Below are 18,832 nucleotides of genomic sequence, written 5' to 3' on the forward strand. Positions count from 1 at the left end.
TCTCAAAGAAGAAAGCCACTGTTCTAAAAAAAATCTGAAGGATATATTGGGAGATTGAGGAAGTGGTGGTGGACTCTGCAGTTGCAACTATGCAACAAAACCAGTGTTTTGTAGCAGCAAAGTGAAAGAGAAAAATTTGGACCCATTTGGAATTGTGAGCATAGCTCAGATAAATGTCATTTAAGCTTTATACAGGTAAGAAGAACCTAGGAAACTGAGTGTCAGTCATGGAGAGAGAAGCACAGGTATTTTTAGACCACCTGCAAGTTCATTAGAGAGATACCAAAAGTGTGTAAAGCAGAGAGACTTTGAAGCACAATATACCTCCTGTTCTTTTCAATGGAAAGACCAAAAAAAGAAAGTTTTCTCCTGAAGTAAATGGGTCATTCTGCATGCAACAGCTTATACAGACCGCTGCATACTTGAGATGCCTATGAATTAAACTTCTTTAAAAACTCATTGACAGGCAAAACATGAAGCCCTCCCAATTGTCACTGTACCCCAACTCCCATTATACCTGATCACTGGCTATGCTGGCTGTGGCCAAAGGGAGATAAATCCGGTTATAGAAAGCAAAGCAGCATAGAAAAAGCTGCTTTACTATACTGTGATAAGACAGAAAATTAAAGAGGCTGTGATTTCTCCAAAAGCATGCTAAACTCAGCATTTTGCTTTCTTGTAAGCCACTGTTTTGAGAACAGAAAACAACACTTCTATTAACTGGCAATATAAGTACTAACCGGGGTTAAACCAAAACATCTTAATGTCAAATATTGAAACAATGATCAGCATTAAATATTTCACAAAATATTCACTGAGCCAATATAGAAAAGTGCTGCAGCCAGGAAAACTAATTCACAAATATTTGGCTTGTTTAACTGCAATCATTTAATGAATGGCAGCTAAGTCAAGGAACAGTAAAGATTACTTATTTTGTAATAACGTTTAGGTTACAAAAATATGGAAAAGATACATGTCAGTAAGATCCCGATTAGTTTATTTTACAAAATGATACAGGAAAAAGTCTTTGCATGATTTTAAATGTTTATGCATTGCATTTAGGTATAACTGAACAAAATGGCAAGGGATACAAATTTCAACAGTTATTAATTAAAAAACTACATCAAAATATTTAAGTTAGGGCATAGCAAATAATAGTAACTCACTTAGGTGTTTAATTTTTCAACTTATTTTAAAAACTGTTAAGTTTAGACCACGGAGAAAGAATAAAGTTTTGCCCCTCTCCGCTTTTACAGAGAAACATCTGGATATATTCATCAAGATAATACTGCTGTCTCCAGCCCACCCCTGCCATGAATAGCAAGATTGAGAGAAACATTGATCCTCTCTCACCTGTCTGTATCACTGTGCATAGTAAGAGCTAAACCTGGAGATCCCACATTCATTTGAATGTGGGATTTCGTTAACCCTGTTACAATCCCATTCTTCATAACTGGGTTACAGAAAAACCAATGTTTTAATAAGACGAGGCTCTCCCAGGGCACTTGTATTCTACTAGATAATTCTGCAGGAGACAAAGGAGGGAAATGGAAGCCCAGGTGCTGCTCCCCATCTCACTACATCCTGTTTTTTTTATTATTATTATTTGGCCTCTCACCGAAATCAGCAATAACCCAACATTTGACAATGATGATTACAGCTGCTGTTATGTAAAATATTTAGTGTGTTCTAAATATTAATTGTACAATCAAAAAACACTGCACTTTAAACTTGGCGTTCCTGTAAGAAGCATTTATCAATTTGATTATATTAACTTTTCAGCACTGTCAAATTGAATCAGGCATAAAGTAATTTAAAGCTCAAGACCAGCAAAAAGGCAACTAACATAATGACCGCAGAGTGCATATTGGAAAAAAATTATAGTACTGTTTAATCATTCCTTCATAAAAGTAGCTCCTTTGTGACTATATATGTACATATTAGCTTAACTATAATACAATAGTATACTTAAAGATTTCATTTTCCACATTGGCAAATATGTGAACTTTTCCGAGAGTAAAGTCCAATGGTGGCATTTTCACAGTTTTAAATTGCATGCTTTAACCTTCAGAACTTATGGGCTGTCAACCATAATAGAGGGATGGCTCGTCATCACTTATATCTGAATCATCTTCATCCACTTCACCTTCAATAACAGATTTTTTCCCTTTGCAGCATGACACAATTAATCCAATTAAGAAAACCTGTGAATTTAAATCAGTATAATGCATTATTGGTGATCAGTTCAAGGGAGTAACAGATTTAGAGTCAGTAAACATTGCTGTGTATCAAATGATATGATAATTGCAATTATGTTAAAAGGTTCAGTTGGATTTATAATGACCTACAAATAAGTTTACTTACTGCAATGAACGCCCAATTGCCAAAGTAATATGCAGCACTGAAGAACCAAAACTGGTGAAGGAACAGGTAAGTCCGAGTAACAGTGCATTCATCTGGAAGAAAAGAAAAGAACAAAACTTAAAAGTGTGTGGCAAAAAAATGTTATTAATTTTAGGGAATACACTGCTTTAAAAAGTCACAACTGCTAAAAACATGCATGGGTTCTCTTAAAAATAAAAGACAGTTACTTTAAAATTGAAGGTACCACTATCACATAAACTTATTAAGTACTAAGACATTTTTTTTATTTCAGAGAAGAAATCAATGTTCATATTTTATACCAATACAGACAGTTTTGTTTGATCAAAATCTTAGAATGCATTTACATTTTTCAAAACCTCATATGGACTCTTGCACTCTTGTATTTGAAGTGAATATGAAAATTGAATAAAACTCGCCCCTTCCTATGAAAAGTGTTCTGGATTTTTTTTATTGGACATTGCTAGGAGATTACAATAAGGCCCAGCTACATCTCACAAGCAAGATTTGGTTTTTAAAAAAGGTAAAGGGACCCCTGATCATTAGGTCCAATTGTGACCGACTCTGGGGTTGCGGCGCTCATCTCTACTACCTTCCTAAATTAAAGGGTACAATCAGCAGAACCAAGTGACATCTACCAAGTGTTCTACTTTCTTCTGCTTCCTTCCTTTACTTACAAATTAAAGATATGCATATTTTCTTACAATGGCTTTCAAAGGCAGTTTACACATACACACTTGTTCCCAATTAAGCCATTATATGGGAAGAAAAATAACAAACTGTGCTATAAATGAACTTGTGGGGGCTCCCATTTTTAACACACCAACATGATTTCAGACCCCAAGCTATTGTAAAGCTACAACTTCCTCCATCTCCGATCATTAGGCATGCTGGCTGGAGCTGATGGAGCCTAGAGTCTAAGAATATCTGGAAGGCATCACATTGACTACCTGTCTTCTACGTTAACCATCCTTCAGCACTACTCCAACATGGTTTGTATTAAACTAATATGCACCCAAACTGGTTTCCAAAGCTGTTGGGCAATGTTCAAGGTCATAATGGGTGCAGATGGGGGGGGGGGAGTAAGAGAGCAGGATTTGTCATGGAAAACAAGAAAAATTTAACTTGAGAATTTATTTCTCGTTTTTGCCTAGTTTGCATCTCAACATTGCAGAGGTTTCCCTTAAACTCACCACAACATATTTACTACTAGGATATTTTGCAAAGTACTATTTAGCAGACCTGAACAAGAAGAGGACTTATAATAAGACAACCTGAACTGCTGTTGAAGATTATTCTGTGAAACTAGGTCAAAGTACAGATGTGCTTCTCAGACTATGCTGACGCAGTGGAGAGCAAAACCCTATGTCTACCAAGCCAGGAATCCCAGCAATATCTACAGAGGAAGGTGGGGATGTGTTTTCCAGAAAAAGTTTCTCTGGAGACTTGATGACTTTGAACTACAGGAGCAAATATGTAGGAATGATCGTTTGACACATCTGGCTTTGAAGTCTCAGTGAAAGAAGACGAATCCAGAAAAGAAATCTGTTAAGGAGGCTTTCGCAAGGAATATGGAATGCTTTACATTGGCATGAACCATGCCTGAATGTTGTTAGGGTCTCTTCTTTCAGAAGCGTATTTTAAAATCAGATGTAGAATACCAGATAGGCAACATTCAAAACAGCATTTAGGAGTTACAGTACTGTCCTGAAATGAGAAGTTCATATATAGGAGCTAAGTCAGAAAGATATGGCACAGCACAATTTCATTAATACATGGTGGAAACATGCTGAAAAAGACTGTTCTAGATGAGCTGTCACTTACTTTTCACATACTGAAACACACCACAGAAAAGTGAGGCTCTTAACAGAAGGCTCAATGTAAGAAAGACTGGCATTTCTCCAACATAGATCTTAGACTGCAAGACTAATACCATTCACATATAGTATGTTATTCAAAACATTTCAAGCTTTCCAATGATTTCTATGTAACGAGCAGTATTAGGCAGAAGAGTGATTTAGTGTAGCAATCACTACAAAGTGGACATTTTCCCAATTAGATCTAATTCAACGCTGCAATTAGTTCTAGAGAACAGATTGGGTATCCCCAAGCAGTTCACTAACTCCTATTCTTGGCAATGCTACTTAGAACAAGTGCCCATTTATATTAGGGAGAATCAAGTTCTCCTGAATTGCAAATTTCCATAACAGAGTAAATTTTAAACACCTTACACTCGGCAGTTGTGTCAGCTAGCCTTATGCTGTCATTCCCCACCCTCAAGTGAAGAGGGAGATCTGTAATTTTTTTGTGTCTGGTCAATGAACGTGCTGGGCTCCTAATCCAGCTAGCCCCACAAGACCTCATTACTCCATTTCCCAGGATACTTTCAGTATCTTTGTGGTAACCGGAGCCTCATCAAACAAAGATTTCTGGCATAGTGGTCCTTTCATGAACATCTCACAACTATTTCATCAAATGCAAGCATAAAAATAATACCCAAACGTTCTCGCTACAGAATTTTTGAGGGATGACTAACATAGTAAACTGACCAGGCCTTCTTGGTTGCAGCACCCTGGTTGTGGAATTCCAGCCCAAGGGATGTTCAGCTGGCATACATGTGTGTATGTATTTGTGTGTATATGAGAGAGATTTAGGTGAGCAGTTAAACCTTTTTGTTCTGCCAGGCCTTTGAGCAGCATTAGATTCTTGCCTGCAAAATAGGTTTGGTTTTGCTCTATTTTGTAATGCTCCCCATTTCTTTCCTATTGTATCGTATTGTTTATTGTGTATATTGTATTGTATTGTATTATTTGGTTTGCAAGACAAACTGAGAGCCATTTTGAGAGTTGAAAGGTGAAAGACAAGTGATTTTAAAAATAAAAGAAATCCAGAAAAGACAAAACCAAAATATAGGCATAGATCTAACTGGTCTGTGAAAAAGGTTTCCTACGTTGTCAGCCACTATGGCCAATGTGAGAAAAGGAAATAAAACATTTAATTAGTAGATCAGGACAGCACATTTTTAGCACCATCTGCAACCCCTCCAGCTGCTCACCTGAATTAAAGAGTAACAAACAGACCTACAGATGGCTCTCTACAGTAATCTGACTAAACAAATTATAGTAGAAATTTTGGACCTGTTTGACCTTCATGAAATATCATAATGAAACATGACACTCGTTCAGTACCTTAGCTCTACACTTGCAATGTCTTTGTTACTTCTCTAGAGCGGCAATAAGATTTGCCAGGCATTATGCAATACAACTCATGTCCTGAATTGAATTGTTTATTATGGTCACACACACCAAGAAAATTAAGTACACAAATTAAAAATACAGCTTGTAAAAACAGATGCATATAAATATACTTCTCTCTCTGAAGAAGCAGCAGCAGCTAGCAGTAAATTTCTCCTGATCGGCACTGAATGAGAAAAGTTTTTGCAACCCTACTAGCAATACAAAAGTAAGCATCCCTTAAGCAGAACAATACAGGCTCTTTGGGAGATTTTCCTGGAAGAGTTCTTCATAAACTGTACTATATACACTCACTATATAAGTTACAGTGCAGAGGAATATGATCAACAGAATCTATTGCTCCAGCTCCACAAAAACAAAACTGTTCATTAACCAGGATCATGTTGAATTGCCAACTTAACAGTGCAAAAGGCAGTACATTAAAATGAGCAAAGATAAATGCTCTCCTAAATGCAGAAACAGTTAATGTATGAAGATTCCATAATGTGAAGTGTATTAAGGTATAAAGGATTTGTTAGCTGCAATTCTCAGATACTGTGGATCAAGGTCTACTAATCTTTGAACAGAGAAATGGATGTTCTTTAACCTATAATTTCCCAAAACTTCAGGAGAGAGGCCCAGCCTAAATGTCTTCTTTTCCATCTTTCATCCACTGACTAACAAAAGAGTCTGAGAGCAAAAAGGAGAGAAAACTATCAATTTGCAATTTATTATTGAATGACTCTGAAACTGACAACACATATTTCTGGTAGAAGCACAAGTTCTTCTATGTCATAAATATACCAGTGTTAGGGGATTTTATTGTGCGGTGGGAGATTATCTTTTTTTTTTTTTTTTTTGGCTTTCTGTCTGTACTTGGGATAGCTGCTCTGTCAAATTCAATAAAAATCATTTGAAAAAAATATGCAAGTGTTAAGTGTCTAATTTTAGCAATTAATTTTACAGATTGTTAGCTAAGGATAAAGATGCCAAAGAGTCATTATTCCATATTTTTTAGTCTTCAAGTTCTGCTAATGTTTAAAGAAAATACACTTCAGAGCAGAAGCGAATTGGAGTGGAAGGTGACAAGGGGCGGGACCAGATTAAAAGAGCATACTACGGCTGCCCAGCAGGTAGAATGAGTAAGAAACCAGAAATGCAGTGCATAGATGAAATAGTGCTCATCACTTTTTCACTCATTTGAATAAAAACATGGCTTTTAGAAACTTAGCTGGTCAAAGATTCAGCTTAAAAAGGAAAGCCACCAATTCATTGCAATGCCTCATATAGAAAAAAAGAATGGGGTCCACCTAAAACATCTCAAGAACTCCAAAATGAAATTGCTGATTTTTCAACAACAAATATCAATTTGTCCTCAAGATCAGCCTTAGTACCAGAGGACTAGAGAGCAGCCAAAGTAGCATGGGGGTGCATGAAATTTCACGCAAGTTAACTTAATGTCTCAAACTAGTGGAAAGCACTATTAAAGATAAAATTATCAAGCATATGGAACAGTAATGAAACTGTGGTCCTTCAGGTATTACTAAACTTCAGCTCTCACAATCCCAAATGGTTGACCATGGTGGCTGGAGCTTGAGGGTCAAAGGTTCGCCATCCCCAATACAGGAGAACAATTAAAATGTGTTTAGACAAATGTATGGTGCCCAGGACTATCAAAGGCTACTAAGTCATGATGGCTGAGCTCCCTCCTCACCTTGGTACCATCTCGCCTCTCCAGCCAGCTTCTCGGCACTCAGTGACTCAGGAGCTGTTAGCTCACCCAAGACTTACCGTATAAATCCATGTATAAGACAACCTCCAATTTTTGACTTAAAAAATGGGGAGGAAACATTGTCTTGTAGACAGAAAAATACAGTACATTAAAGTCTGTGGAAGACCTTCAAATAGGTATTCAATGTTGCTAAGTTAAATTTCAGTGGTTCTGATAGAAGTATATTTAAGGTACTTTAACAATGTGTTGGAGTAGAATCCAAAGTTGTCTTACTTGCAGGGGCATCTGCATCACAAACTTTAGGCACCCATGTTGTCACATTTGTCAAGTGTCCATCCACTGTCATATTACTCTGTGTGGAGAGAAGATTATTTCATTAAACAGTTATAATATGAATACTACAGATACATGATTTATTTTGTTTTGGCACAACAGGCTACAATAATTCTTTCCTTAGTTTTGCTTGTGAATGAGGTATTTGGGTTTCATTTACTATCAGAAGAACCACAACTAAATTTCAAATTGTTAATGTTATTAGAAGTTTTGTAAAGCAATCTGTAAGCTATTTATTAATTAAGACAGAAACACAAGAATCATCACACAATTTCAGGCAAGGTCTGTCCAAAGAGGGTGCCCGTAAAGCAACAAAAAGACAACATTAATATAAAATGCCAACTTAAAATAACCAAACATTTCTAAAATCAACTGTCCTGTCAATCAAGACAAGTATCTGCTTTAATTAACTAATCAGGATTCTTACTGTCCCTGGAATGCTAATATATTTTAGACCAGGGCAAAAGAGAGCTGTGTGAATGCCACAGTTCCATTCAAGAGCAGAACGCCGTATTATGTTGCTGAAGCTAAACAAAAGCAAATACTGCAAGTTCCTAGCCCTTATGATTGCAAAGATACTCTTGAAAGTGCACAGGCAAAACCTTGTGAAATTGCAACTGACTAAATTGATGAATACAACTACCAGTGTTAGCAGCAAAACATGCTGCGTATAGAAAAAGAACAAACTATGCAAAATTATTGCAAAAGTAGTATTCCAGACTTGCCCAACCTGGTGACCACCAGATGTTTAGGTCTACAGATCCCCATCAGCCCCAACTATCACGGTCAATGGTCAGGGATGATGGGAGTTGAAGTCTAACACCATCTGGAGACTAACAGATTGGGAAAGAGATAAATATATTGTGGCTCAGGCCACAGCATTTATTGGAACAGAATGTGAGTTGCTTTACTACAGAAACCAATTAAAATAAAACAAGCAAATAATATACACTACTACCGTGCAATGTCCAATACATAGTTGTCATGGCATAGCTTCAGCATGGCCCCAGCTCAACTCAATTAACTGTGCTGCTAGAAGCTGCTAGAAGCCAGTTGAATGATGCTGTGAGCTTGATCTGTGCTGAAGCAGTTCCATGGCTCCTTCAATCTGTTCCAGACTCAGCCCAAGCTTCCAGCATGTGTCCTTTGTGTTTTGGTATCACTTTTTTTAACCAGTGAAAATATTGTTGCTGTCATCCGTCTATCTCAGGACGCAGTGGAAGAGTGCAGGGATCCCTGGGAGTCCTGCCTTCTTCCATTCTGTATACATGACCAAGCCCGTGTGGACGTCACTGAGATAGAAGTGTGAACATGATGGGAATGTGGGCTTGGGAGAAAGTAAGATCTTCTATAGACTGAATATAAGACCTACTAAAACACTGTATTATTCCCACTTCAAAATGTACCTCATTTCCCCCAACACACAACAATTCTTACCAGAGATTGGTACTTTTGGCTTCCATACATAACATACTGAGGTGCCAAGCTGTATATCATGTAGCTGGTGTGAAGAACAATCAACAGCAGTATCATGCAGAGAAAGAGAAGCGCCTGTGGCCTTGTCCTCCCCCGTCTGATCTTGTACAGCTAAGAGCAAAAACATTAATATGAATTTCACCAACATTATGCCTTGGGCAGACCTGGTCTTTTATTTTAAAATATTTCTGTGACACCTTTCCGAGACTTAAAGAGCTTGCAAAACTTTTTAAGAACAGGATTTCTATTACTGAAGTACTAATTTTCTTGATACTAATTTTCTTGATACTTGGTGCTTCACATTCAGCTTGTACTAATCATTATCATTCCTACTTTTTTATGTAGTGCAATAGGAGAACAGAGGAAGCTGCCTTTACACTGTGTTAAGGCTATTGGTCCATCTAACCTAGTTTGGCCTATTCTGACGAGCAATGGCTTTCCAAGGACTCAGGAACAAAGGCCTTTCCATTTTCCATTACCTATCTAATTTTTTTCATTTTTAAAAAATTGAAGATGCCACAAATTGAATTTGGGATCCTTAACATAGAAAGCAAATGCTGTACCATAAGAAATAATAATAATAATACTACAGCTGACACTGTAGTGGGTGGAGGAGTTTAAGAAATGTCAAATTGTTTAAACAACTGCTGTTTACGATCTAAAAACAGCCAAGTAGAGAGAAACAGGGGAAAGAAAGAATGATGAGAGGCAAGAGAAAACTATGGCAAGGGAGGAATGAAAGCAAATGCTAGTACCTAAAGTTCAAGTTATTGTGGATGGGGAATCTATCAAGGGGCTAGTTACATCAAATACTTCTCACTTTTATTTATTTTTACAAGAGATGATTGAAAGTGGGGAGGGAAGAGGGACAATTCCACACAGGTGTTTTGGGAGGGAGTTCAAGACAAAAGCGCAGCAAGGGAAAACTGATGGAAGTCATCTGCAGTAGAGCAAGAGAACTGTGAGGACAAGGGTGGTAGGACTGTAAGAGCAAACACAATTTTTACATGTCATTAGCCAAGCCCACTCAAATGCCTTAGCAATGGACACCACAATCCTTTCCCAACAATGGAGTGTTGTGGTAGAAAGGGGTCTTGCACTGCAATTCTATAGATGTATACTCAAAAATAAGCCACATTCAATTTGACAGCACTTACTCCCAGGTAAGTCAGTGTATGATTGCAGCCTTAAAGTATGAATTAGGAGACTTGCCATATAACAAAATTCCCCCATTAGTCCATTTCACCAGCAGAATTAGAATAGCACATTCTACAGACTTAAGGTGGGCACAGAGCTTCAATCAAAATGAAACAGCATGGTGCTAATAGCTCTCTGGGCGGAAATGAGGCTAGGGCATCAAAATCAGAGAGGCCCTGAAGGAATATGAGCTGGTGACTGCTATGCTGGAGCAGGAAGCCTACAACAGACCAATCTATATATAGACACTTATTTTATCTTATATTTTTGCACAGAGCAAATCACTTTCAAACTGGGCATTTTTTAAAATTAAAAATCATATTATTAGATTTTACAAGTTCCTTTTATAGCAAGCCTCTCTTTTTAAAAAAATGCCTTGTTTAAGATGAAGTATATGTTTAATAGAATTAAACATGTTGAAGTGCCTGCAGGTAGTGAGCGTTTGGGCTGAGGCACTCAAGAAGATTAACAGCATAATAAGGCAATCAACTGTTAAAATACAATTTTCTGTATCAGATCCACAACAAGGAAGAATATAATGAGCAATATCCAATGAAGTAGTTCTGTCCACAATGGGGCCTTCTCTCCCTCTCTTTTCCCTGCTCATCCCCTAAATGTGTTCTGGGGTTTCTCTCACTCTTCCAGAGCTAATTTGGGGAGAGTATATGGGGCATGCAGAGAGAGAGGAGATGTATTTGGAAGATTTGGTTTTAAACACTGTACACATTAAACATTATACATACAGGGAACCCCAATTTGTGTAGGGGTTGCATTCCTCCCCCCCTCCCCCCACGTAGCACGTGTAAGCCTACCCTGCCCCCTTTCCCAACCACTTCCGGATTCCGGCAATGCACGCATGCACATTTTTGCATGTTTGAACATGTACAAAATGGGCATTGCCTGTAGTTCTTTACATTCTCCATATAATGTCTCTATTGTATATCTATATACACAATGTGGCAGCACTTCTGCAACACACCAAGTTTATTGAAAGAAGGGTAGGATACAACTGTAATAAATAAATCTCTCTATATTTACCCTTATCCAGAAGAACCATATTCCCATGTTTCGAATTCCTGCCATTGAGGTGAATATAAAGTACATGATGATAGTAGTGATGAGGATATAATCAAGGGGGAAGACCTAGAAGACAAAAAATAAATTAGAGTTTAAATTTCATGAAACTCTTCCAGTTTAAAACACAATCCCTCCCATAATAAAATGACAGATGGGGAGGGGGCATACCAGGGCTAACTTAATTTTGCCCCAAGATTACATCTAATACACCAGGGGTAAAGACTTTCACTGGTACCTGAGACACTATGCTTGCATTATACAAAAAAAAAAGTCTAATCATCCTGGAAGCAAAATTATGAAGTAAATGTGCAGGCACCTTCAAAGTAATTTATGTGAAATGAGCACTATTATGGTACAGAGGAATGTTCACTTGCTGGTGGGGGTATCCGCCTCAAATTTTGAGTTATGCCTCTGTGGCAGCCATTTTCTCACTGGCATCCTCAGCAGTCTCTCAAAATTCAAAATGTGCCCAGTGGCAAGTCCAGTAATATACCCATACCAAAACCCCAAAGGTCTAATTCATATGTAATGCCAAAATTAACCATGGCCTGTACGAACGTATTTGCCTCTGTTTAAACAATAACCTTGTTTCACTGGAGAATTCACTGAAGAGTTACCATTGGCATTACAAGCTTCCATTATCTTTTACTCACAGTTTGTAGAATGGGTAACAGCATATTCAATGGATTGGTCAAATTTGTTCCCAGGATTATAAATCCAGTGTCGATGCCAGCTGAGTGCAGTGCTTTATCCAAACTGTTGCAATTTCAAAAAAAGAGATTATTTCTTGATTTTTGAAAACACCAGCCCTACATACAGAGTACAGGAAACTCCCTTGTTTGCACGGGGGTTGTGTTCTGAGGCACCGCACACGTCAGTGGACCGTGTAAGCCCACCCCACCCTGTTCTGCCCTTGTCCCCACCCCACTCACTTCCGGGACTGCAAAGGGTGTGCGTGCTAGTGGTCGAGGGCATGCCAAACGCATGCCAACGGGGAGCTGCCTGTACTTTGTCCGAACTTTAGTGTCATAATTCATTCTGCAACACTTACTCATATTACCAGACCAACCTGAAATAATCCTGTTTCATCTCTTGAGTTGTATCGGGGTGAAGATTCAAAGTAAAGAAGTTCTAGCTAATGTGCACATAACTGTAGGCTGCCTCCACGGACAAACATTGCTTTGAAAATAATTCTGGACATTTTGCCAGGACCCTTTCCATTCTTTCAACCACCGCCCCAAGACCTCAATTCCTTATTAGTGTGGAGAATCACAGGGGAAATATCTTTTGAGGAACCCATAAACTAGGAGTGAGTTTAGACAATATTTTTTTCCCATTTCATAGCCCCCCTGACTTCTTTTCATAGGCTCAAATCTAGTTGCAGCATATTAACCATTCCAGCCCACACACATCGACTAGCAGCCCATATATTTTTTGACAAGGCAGAATTATGCACATTATGCCACTGACATCTGTTTTAAAAACTGAATTTGCTGCAAATTCTAGGTCACCTTTTCATAGGTAACAGCTGCCTACCTATACATATTCACTACCTGAATATCTCCATATTGCAAGCAAATCAGGAATGGTTCCCTAGAAATCTTTATTCAGTTAAGAGTGTATACAGGCATTCTTCTTTTCTTTTAGTTTTTCAAGATCAGTTCGAGCAAGTTTTGCACAATATTTTACTTCAGTGTATATGCTGATCATCAAGAACTAAAAGATGCAATGCAGCAAGTGCTTGCTTTGAGCGAAACACATTGCAATAAGGGAAAATTCGAAAGAGAGATGTAATATTTAATAAACTGTGTTCACTTCTGGATTTAAACCACTGGATTCATATCCACTCTCAATTTTGGGGTGGTAAACGAGAAACATATTCACATGAAAGGTTAGCGTGAATTCCACTTTGCAAGTAATATAATTTCACACAGCCTCATTTTTAAATGTAGAAAGCACACTATAAACTTACTTGGACAAGAAGAGTGAAATAACAAACAGCAGGGCCACCAGGATAAAAAATATTCCCCAGACAATCTAAAAGACAAATTATTTATTTAATAAAAAATAAGTATATATCACTATAGCAGGGGTGGCCAACTCCGGAGAGATTGCGATATACTTTCAAAATTAAAATCTGGCAGTGATCTACCCTCAAAATTGTTGAGCTTTTTTGGGGACTTTTTTTGCAGCTCTTCTGAGGGAGGGAAGAACAGAAGCAGCCACTAATCTTACCATCGCTGGCCAGATAACAACCTCCATTTCTAAACTCTGACTTCCCTTCTGTAACAATAGAGGCCGGCGCAAGGAGAGGGGGCGGGGCCAGAAGGGGGCCAGTGATCGACCACGATCTACCAAAACCTCACAGGGATCGACCAGTAGATCGCAATCGACGTGTTGGACATCCCTGCACTATAGCATAAAAAATAGCAAACTGCTTCACAGTTATGTACACATATTATAAAAACACATACAAAATTTGAAATCTGACACAATCAACTACGTATTATGGAAAGATGTATTCTTAATTGCCTGCATAAGCCTGGCAGAATAGAATAGTTTTCAGCAGAAGTTTAAAGGGTGAAATTGAAGGAGCCTGATGAATTTCTACTGGCAGAGAATTCTACAGAGCTGGAATGGGGACACTAAATCCTCTATTTCATGTTGATGTCAAATGAGCACCACCAACTTGGGGAACAACCAACGACACTGCTGCAGATGCTCTGGAGCTGGGATATAAAGGTTTAGGTGGTCTCCAAGGTACCTTGGACCTAAGTTGTTCATGCTTTGTAAATTCTAAGCTGTCACTGAAACTCGTTTTCTCAATGGCACCTATGGCTTGTGCTGCATGGGTTCATTTTCAAGTACCATCAGAGAGGGCAATCCAAAAAAGATATTTAAAAATAGATGTTATAAAATGATGAATACTTAAAAAAAACAAAACACTGCAATGAGGAAAGCATCCCTAATACAATTTCTTACATGCATCTCATTAAATTGTAGCACATTAGTGTGGCTGGGGTACAAATAATAAATTATTATTATTATTATTATAGCACACACGTAGCCCTTGCGCAAGCAGCTTTCAAGAACTTGCTAAGCTGTTCTATGGTCTCCACAATGGCAGACCCCACAGTACCATGCAGAATGAGCAGGAAGATTTTAGAAAATTACCCCTACCACAACAAGTGTGTGAAAGTGACAAACATTTAAGCAAACATCAAAATGATGCAGTGTAGCTAAAATATCCCTTCTGTATATCCAAAGGTTCACACACATTGAAATTCAGCTGGCCACTGAATTTAAGAAATTTTACACTGAGGAGATCTGCTTAAGAGAAGTGTTTTTTCTGAAACTACATAGAAAGAGTGGGAAAGCAACAAGAAGTCAAACCTACACACTTACACAGTAAAATAATGGCGTGTAATAAAGACTGAAAAGTGTTGCCTGGCTTCTTGGCAATCTTGTTTTTTGTTGTTTTTTTTCAAAGCAATATTCTCTGAGCAATTGAAGCCACAAGATAAATATATTCATTTAAAGATTGAGAGCACAATGCAAGACCTTTTTTCAAGATAAATTTTCAGTGGAAGCTCTTAATGAGCTGCAAATACCAAATGTAGAACTCCATATGTTCACTGCTATTCTCAAATGTTCACAAACAAAAAGTCACAGTATCTGTTTTGAAATGGGGGGAGGGGGAGAAATCACACAGATCAAATATCTATAACTCTAGAGAATGACCGCCACTCTCCAAGACAAAGTGTTTGTTTATTGTAGGAATATTCTGGGATGAGTGCATTTTGTGTTACGTGAACTACAGCAGCATAGTAATAAATGCCATTTTTCCCAATTTGTACTAGCTTTCACTTGCTACCTATCAGTGAAAAAATGAATGTTAACTAAGATCATGGTGCATTCCAAGCAGTGTGCTGGTTCAATTTTAGATCATGCAATTAAAAGGAAAACAGCATAGGCAGTATCAACGATAACCGGAGGTCACTTTGTAAAACTTTCCTACACAAATGTAACTTGTATGTGTCCCAAATTATCATCTACCCTCTATTTTTCCTGCAGGAAGATAGCCTTGAGTGAAGTGGCTCCCAATAGCTAGATGCAAACAGATACACAATTTTATTGCAATAAATTACAAAAGGGGATGTGGCAGTTAACAGAAAAGGCTAACAGGTGCCATGAAAATTTACAAGCCCCTGCTATGTGCACTTTCGCTACACATGGTTACCACAAACTGAGACAGTCACATCGAACCAGTAGGCACACACAGACACCGCCCAATGCTCAAAAAAACCAAACTACTATTACAACAGTGGATTAAAGCTCAAGTTTGCATTTGATCAGCTTCTGCATAATTGCAACAGCAAATACCAAATGTAATAATAATAATAATTTTATTATTTATACCCCACCCATCTGGCTGGTAGTTGGCATGCCAAAGAGAACTATGAAATTAAGTTCTATACGACAACGAAACAGCATAGAAATTTAACAGTCCAGGCTTTTCTACAGAACTAAACTTTTGGTGCAAAATCAAACATAATTAGCCTGTATTCTACCTAATTAAGGTAAAGGTACCCCTGCCCATACGGGCCAGTCGTGTCCGACTCTAGGGTTGTGCGCCCATCTCACTTAAGAGGCCGGGGCCAGCGCTGTCCGCAGACACTTCCGGGTCACGTGGCCGGCGTGACAAGCTGCATCTGGCGAGCCAGCGCAGCACACGGAAACTTTGTTTACCTTCCCGCTAGTAAGTGGTCCCTATTTATCTACTTGCACCCGGGGGTGCTTTCGAACTGCTAGGTTGGCAGGCGCTGGGCCCAAGCAACGGGAGCGCACCCCGCCGTGAGGATTCGAAGCGCCGACCTGACGATCGGCAAGTCCTAGGCGCTGAGGTTTTACCCACAGCGCCACCCGTGTCCCTAATTGTCTACCTAATTGCCAATATGCTATTATGTGTTTGTGGTAAAAGCTTTCGTGCTGGAAAAGGTCCTTGAAGGATATAAAGTGCATGCTAACTTGTAAGAAGCTACTACTGCATTGTGTATATATACCAGATATCCAGAACACGTTATATGAAAAGAGCTCTAGGGAATGCTGAAGATGCATCCCTTAACCCTGGGCTTTTGACATTTGAAATGTATATTATTAGGATTCACTCTTTTTAATGTTGTGCTTTAAGTGTTGTAACTTGCCCTAGGACCTAAGAGTGAACGGTAGGATGATGATGATGATGATGATGATGATGGGAATAATTTATTAGGTCTGACCTCCAAACTAAACACATGACAAGTGTATACTCCTAAAAACTGGAAATACTATGCAGTTTCTATTTATCTTCAGTATTTTAAACAATCAGGATATTGCAAGGTCATTTTCTGATTGATTTGCATGTAACTTTTGTGTCTTTAGATATGAAGAGGGTATTTTTAAGATGAAATAATACTTTTCTGGTGACAATTCAACCCAGATATGCTGAAAGGATCTCTGGTAGAAAGCATGCATATTGAAAACCAGAAGTACTTTCAGCAGTATTCAGGTGTAATCCTGTTTATTTAAGTTCAAAATCCCCAGTGTCTTCAGGCTTTTGCTTCTACTTCTGCTACATACCTTCATTTCTCCACATTCGTGCCCTGATGCTTTTCTAACTCTAAATTCAATTTGTTGCTTATTTGTTCATCCTACAAGTCTGTTCACACATTTCTCCACCTGTCTACCCATCTTAATTTGATCCACTATTTGTCCAATTTTATCAGTAACTTCAACCATAAATCTTGCTCCTGCTTCCAACTTAGTTTATATAGTTGCTAAATAGATTGTGACCTTGTGGCACTGCAAAACTGTCAATGGCTACAGTCCTAAGCATATTTCAAAGGAACCTCATTTCCAAGTAAATCAACAGAACTTTTTTAAAAATCAACTTTTTTAAAAAAAGAACTGATGTCACAATTATCTAGTGCTTATATAGTATAAATTCATCTATCTTCTACATCTTGCTTTTACTTTTGAATCATAATACAGGCAGCAAGTGATTCAGGCATGTCCAAATGATGCGTGATCACACACACGTCACCAAACCCAAAAGTAGCCCCCTGATGTCTAAAGACATAATGAAAAGGGGCAGGGTGGGCTTACGTGCACTCAGCTGATGTCTGTGGGGGTTTGGAATGTAACCCCTGTACAAAACAAGGATTGCTTGTATTCTTTTAACTATAAAAAGGCAGAAATAGTTGAAAACTGTGCATATAATGAATTGGCAGGTTCACAAGAGACCTGACCAGATTGATTTGTAAACAGTATGTTGTGCAAACACATTTGACAAAGACACATTACTGTTAATGTTACAAAATATTGCAAGTATTTATTTATTGAGTTTACTAAGTTGATTCTTTGTTCCAACCTAGTGTTAAAATGGAAGTCCATCCAAGTAACATCACTGCCTATTTCCCCCTACATCTTGGCAACATAAGCACCATTTTCTATCGTAACGGACCATTTCTGTCATTCTTAAAGACTTATTTGAACTTTAATTAGTATAATCTGCCCCAGAATCTTTGGTCTATAGAGTTCTAGTCTTATCCTGCTTACCAACAACCTGGGAAACTAAAAGTATTGATTTTTGTTTGTTTGATTTGTTCTAAAGATGGATAGTGTGAAAACATGCGTAAAACGTCTCAGATGCAAAGAGCTGCTTTAAGGGAGCCCAAGGTGAGCAGGCCACATTTACCCACAGATACAGCAGATTTTGAAAGCCATATCACAAATGGGCTATCAGGGTGAGCAAACTGTTACAGTGGTACCTCGGTTTTTGAACTGAATCCGTTCCGGAAGATTGTTCCTAAATGTTCAAAAACCAAAAACTCAATACAGGAGTCTCAAAATGGAAAAGTCAATATGGAAGCCGCATGGCATGCTCGACTTCCGATGTGCATTCAAAAACCGAAGCATTTACTACCAGGTTTACAGCATTCGAAAACTGAAGCATTTACTACCGGGTTTACGGCATTCGAAAACCGAAATATTCATCAACTGAGATATTCAAAAACCAAGGTACCACTGTACTGCAATTACCGTATTTTTCGCACCACAGGACGCACTTTTTCCTCCTAAAAAGCAAGGGAAAATGTGTGTGCGTCCTATGGAGCGAATGCAGGGGGGAGGCAGGCGGGGAAAGCCCCCAAGAGCTGCACACAAGCTCCGTGCGCTCTTCCGGGCTTTTCCACAGGAGGGAGAAGGGACTGACTGGCCGCATCAACCTATAGCCTTAGAGCTTTCATGGGGCCCTCAGTCCAAATCTCATGTTGGTGGCAAGGAGCGGAAAAAGCACGGAGGAAGAGAAGGGGAGAGATAAAAAGGAATGATCTATCTACCTCAGGCTCTGGGACCACCCATT

General features: G+C 38.5%; 1 protein-coding gene and 1 long non-coding RNA gene across 2 annotated transcripts in view; both read right to left on the minus strand.

Annotated features, from left to right (window-relative positions):
* Window positions 1-864: 864 nt before the first annotated feature.
* LMBRD1 (LMBR1 domain containing 1) overlaps window positions 865-18,832 on the minus strand; it is a 45,716-nt gene continuing 27,748 nt past the window's right edge. Inside the window, exons 10-16 of the mRNA XM_080998012.1 lie at window positions 13,403-13,467; window positions 12,084-12,186; window positions 11,392-11,496; window positions 9,118-9,267; window positions 7,621-7,699; window positions 2,365-2,456; window positions 865-2,204 (exon numbers count right to left, since the gene is read on the minus strand). Of these exons, the coding sequence (XP_080854138.1) occupies window positions 2,085-2,204; window positions 2,365-2,456; window positions 7,621-7,699; window positions 9,118-9,267; window positions 11,392-11,496; window positions 12,084-12,186; window positions 13,403-13,467 (714 nt within the window). The 3' untranslated portion in view covers window positions 865-2,084. The remainder of the gene's footprint in view (window positions 2,205-2,364; window positions 2,457-7,620; window positions 7,700-9,117; window positions 9,268-11,391; window positions 11,497-12,083; window positions 12,187-13,402; window positions 13,468-18,832) is intronic.
* On the minus strand, window positions 13,474-18,513 carry LOC308472848. Its single transcript, XR_013983772.1, has 3 exons — window positions 18,395-18,513; window positions 16,374-18,357; window positions 13,474-16,001 (listed from the first exon to the last, which is right to left on the minus strand). It is a non-coding gene; the product is annotated as an uncharacterized lncRNA (long non-coding RNA).

Source organism: Podarcis pityusensis (genome assembly GCF_964106645.2).
Source record: "Podarcis pityusensis genome assembly, chromosome: 3".
Taxonomy (NCBI): domain Eukaryota; kingdom Metazoa; phylum Chordata; class Lepidosauria; order Squamata; family Lacertidae; genus Podarcis; species Podarcis pityusensis.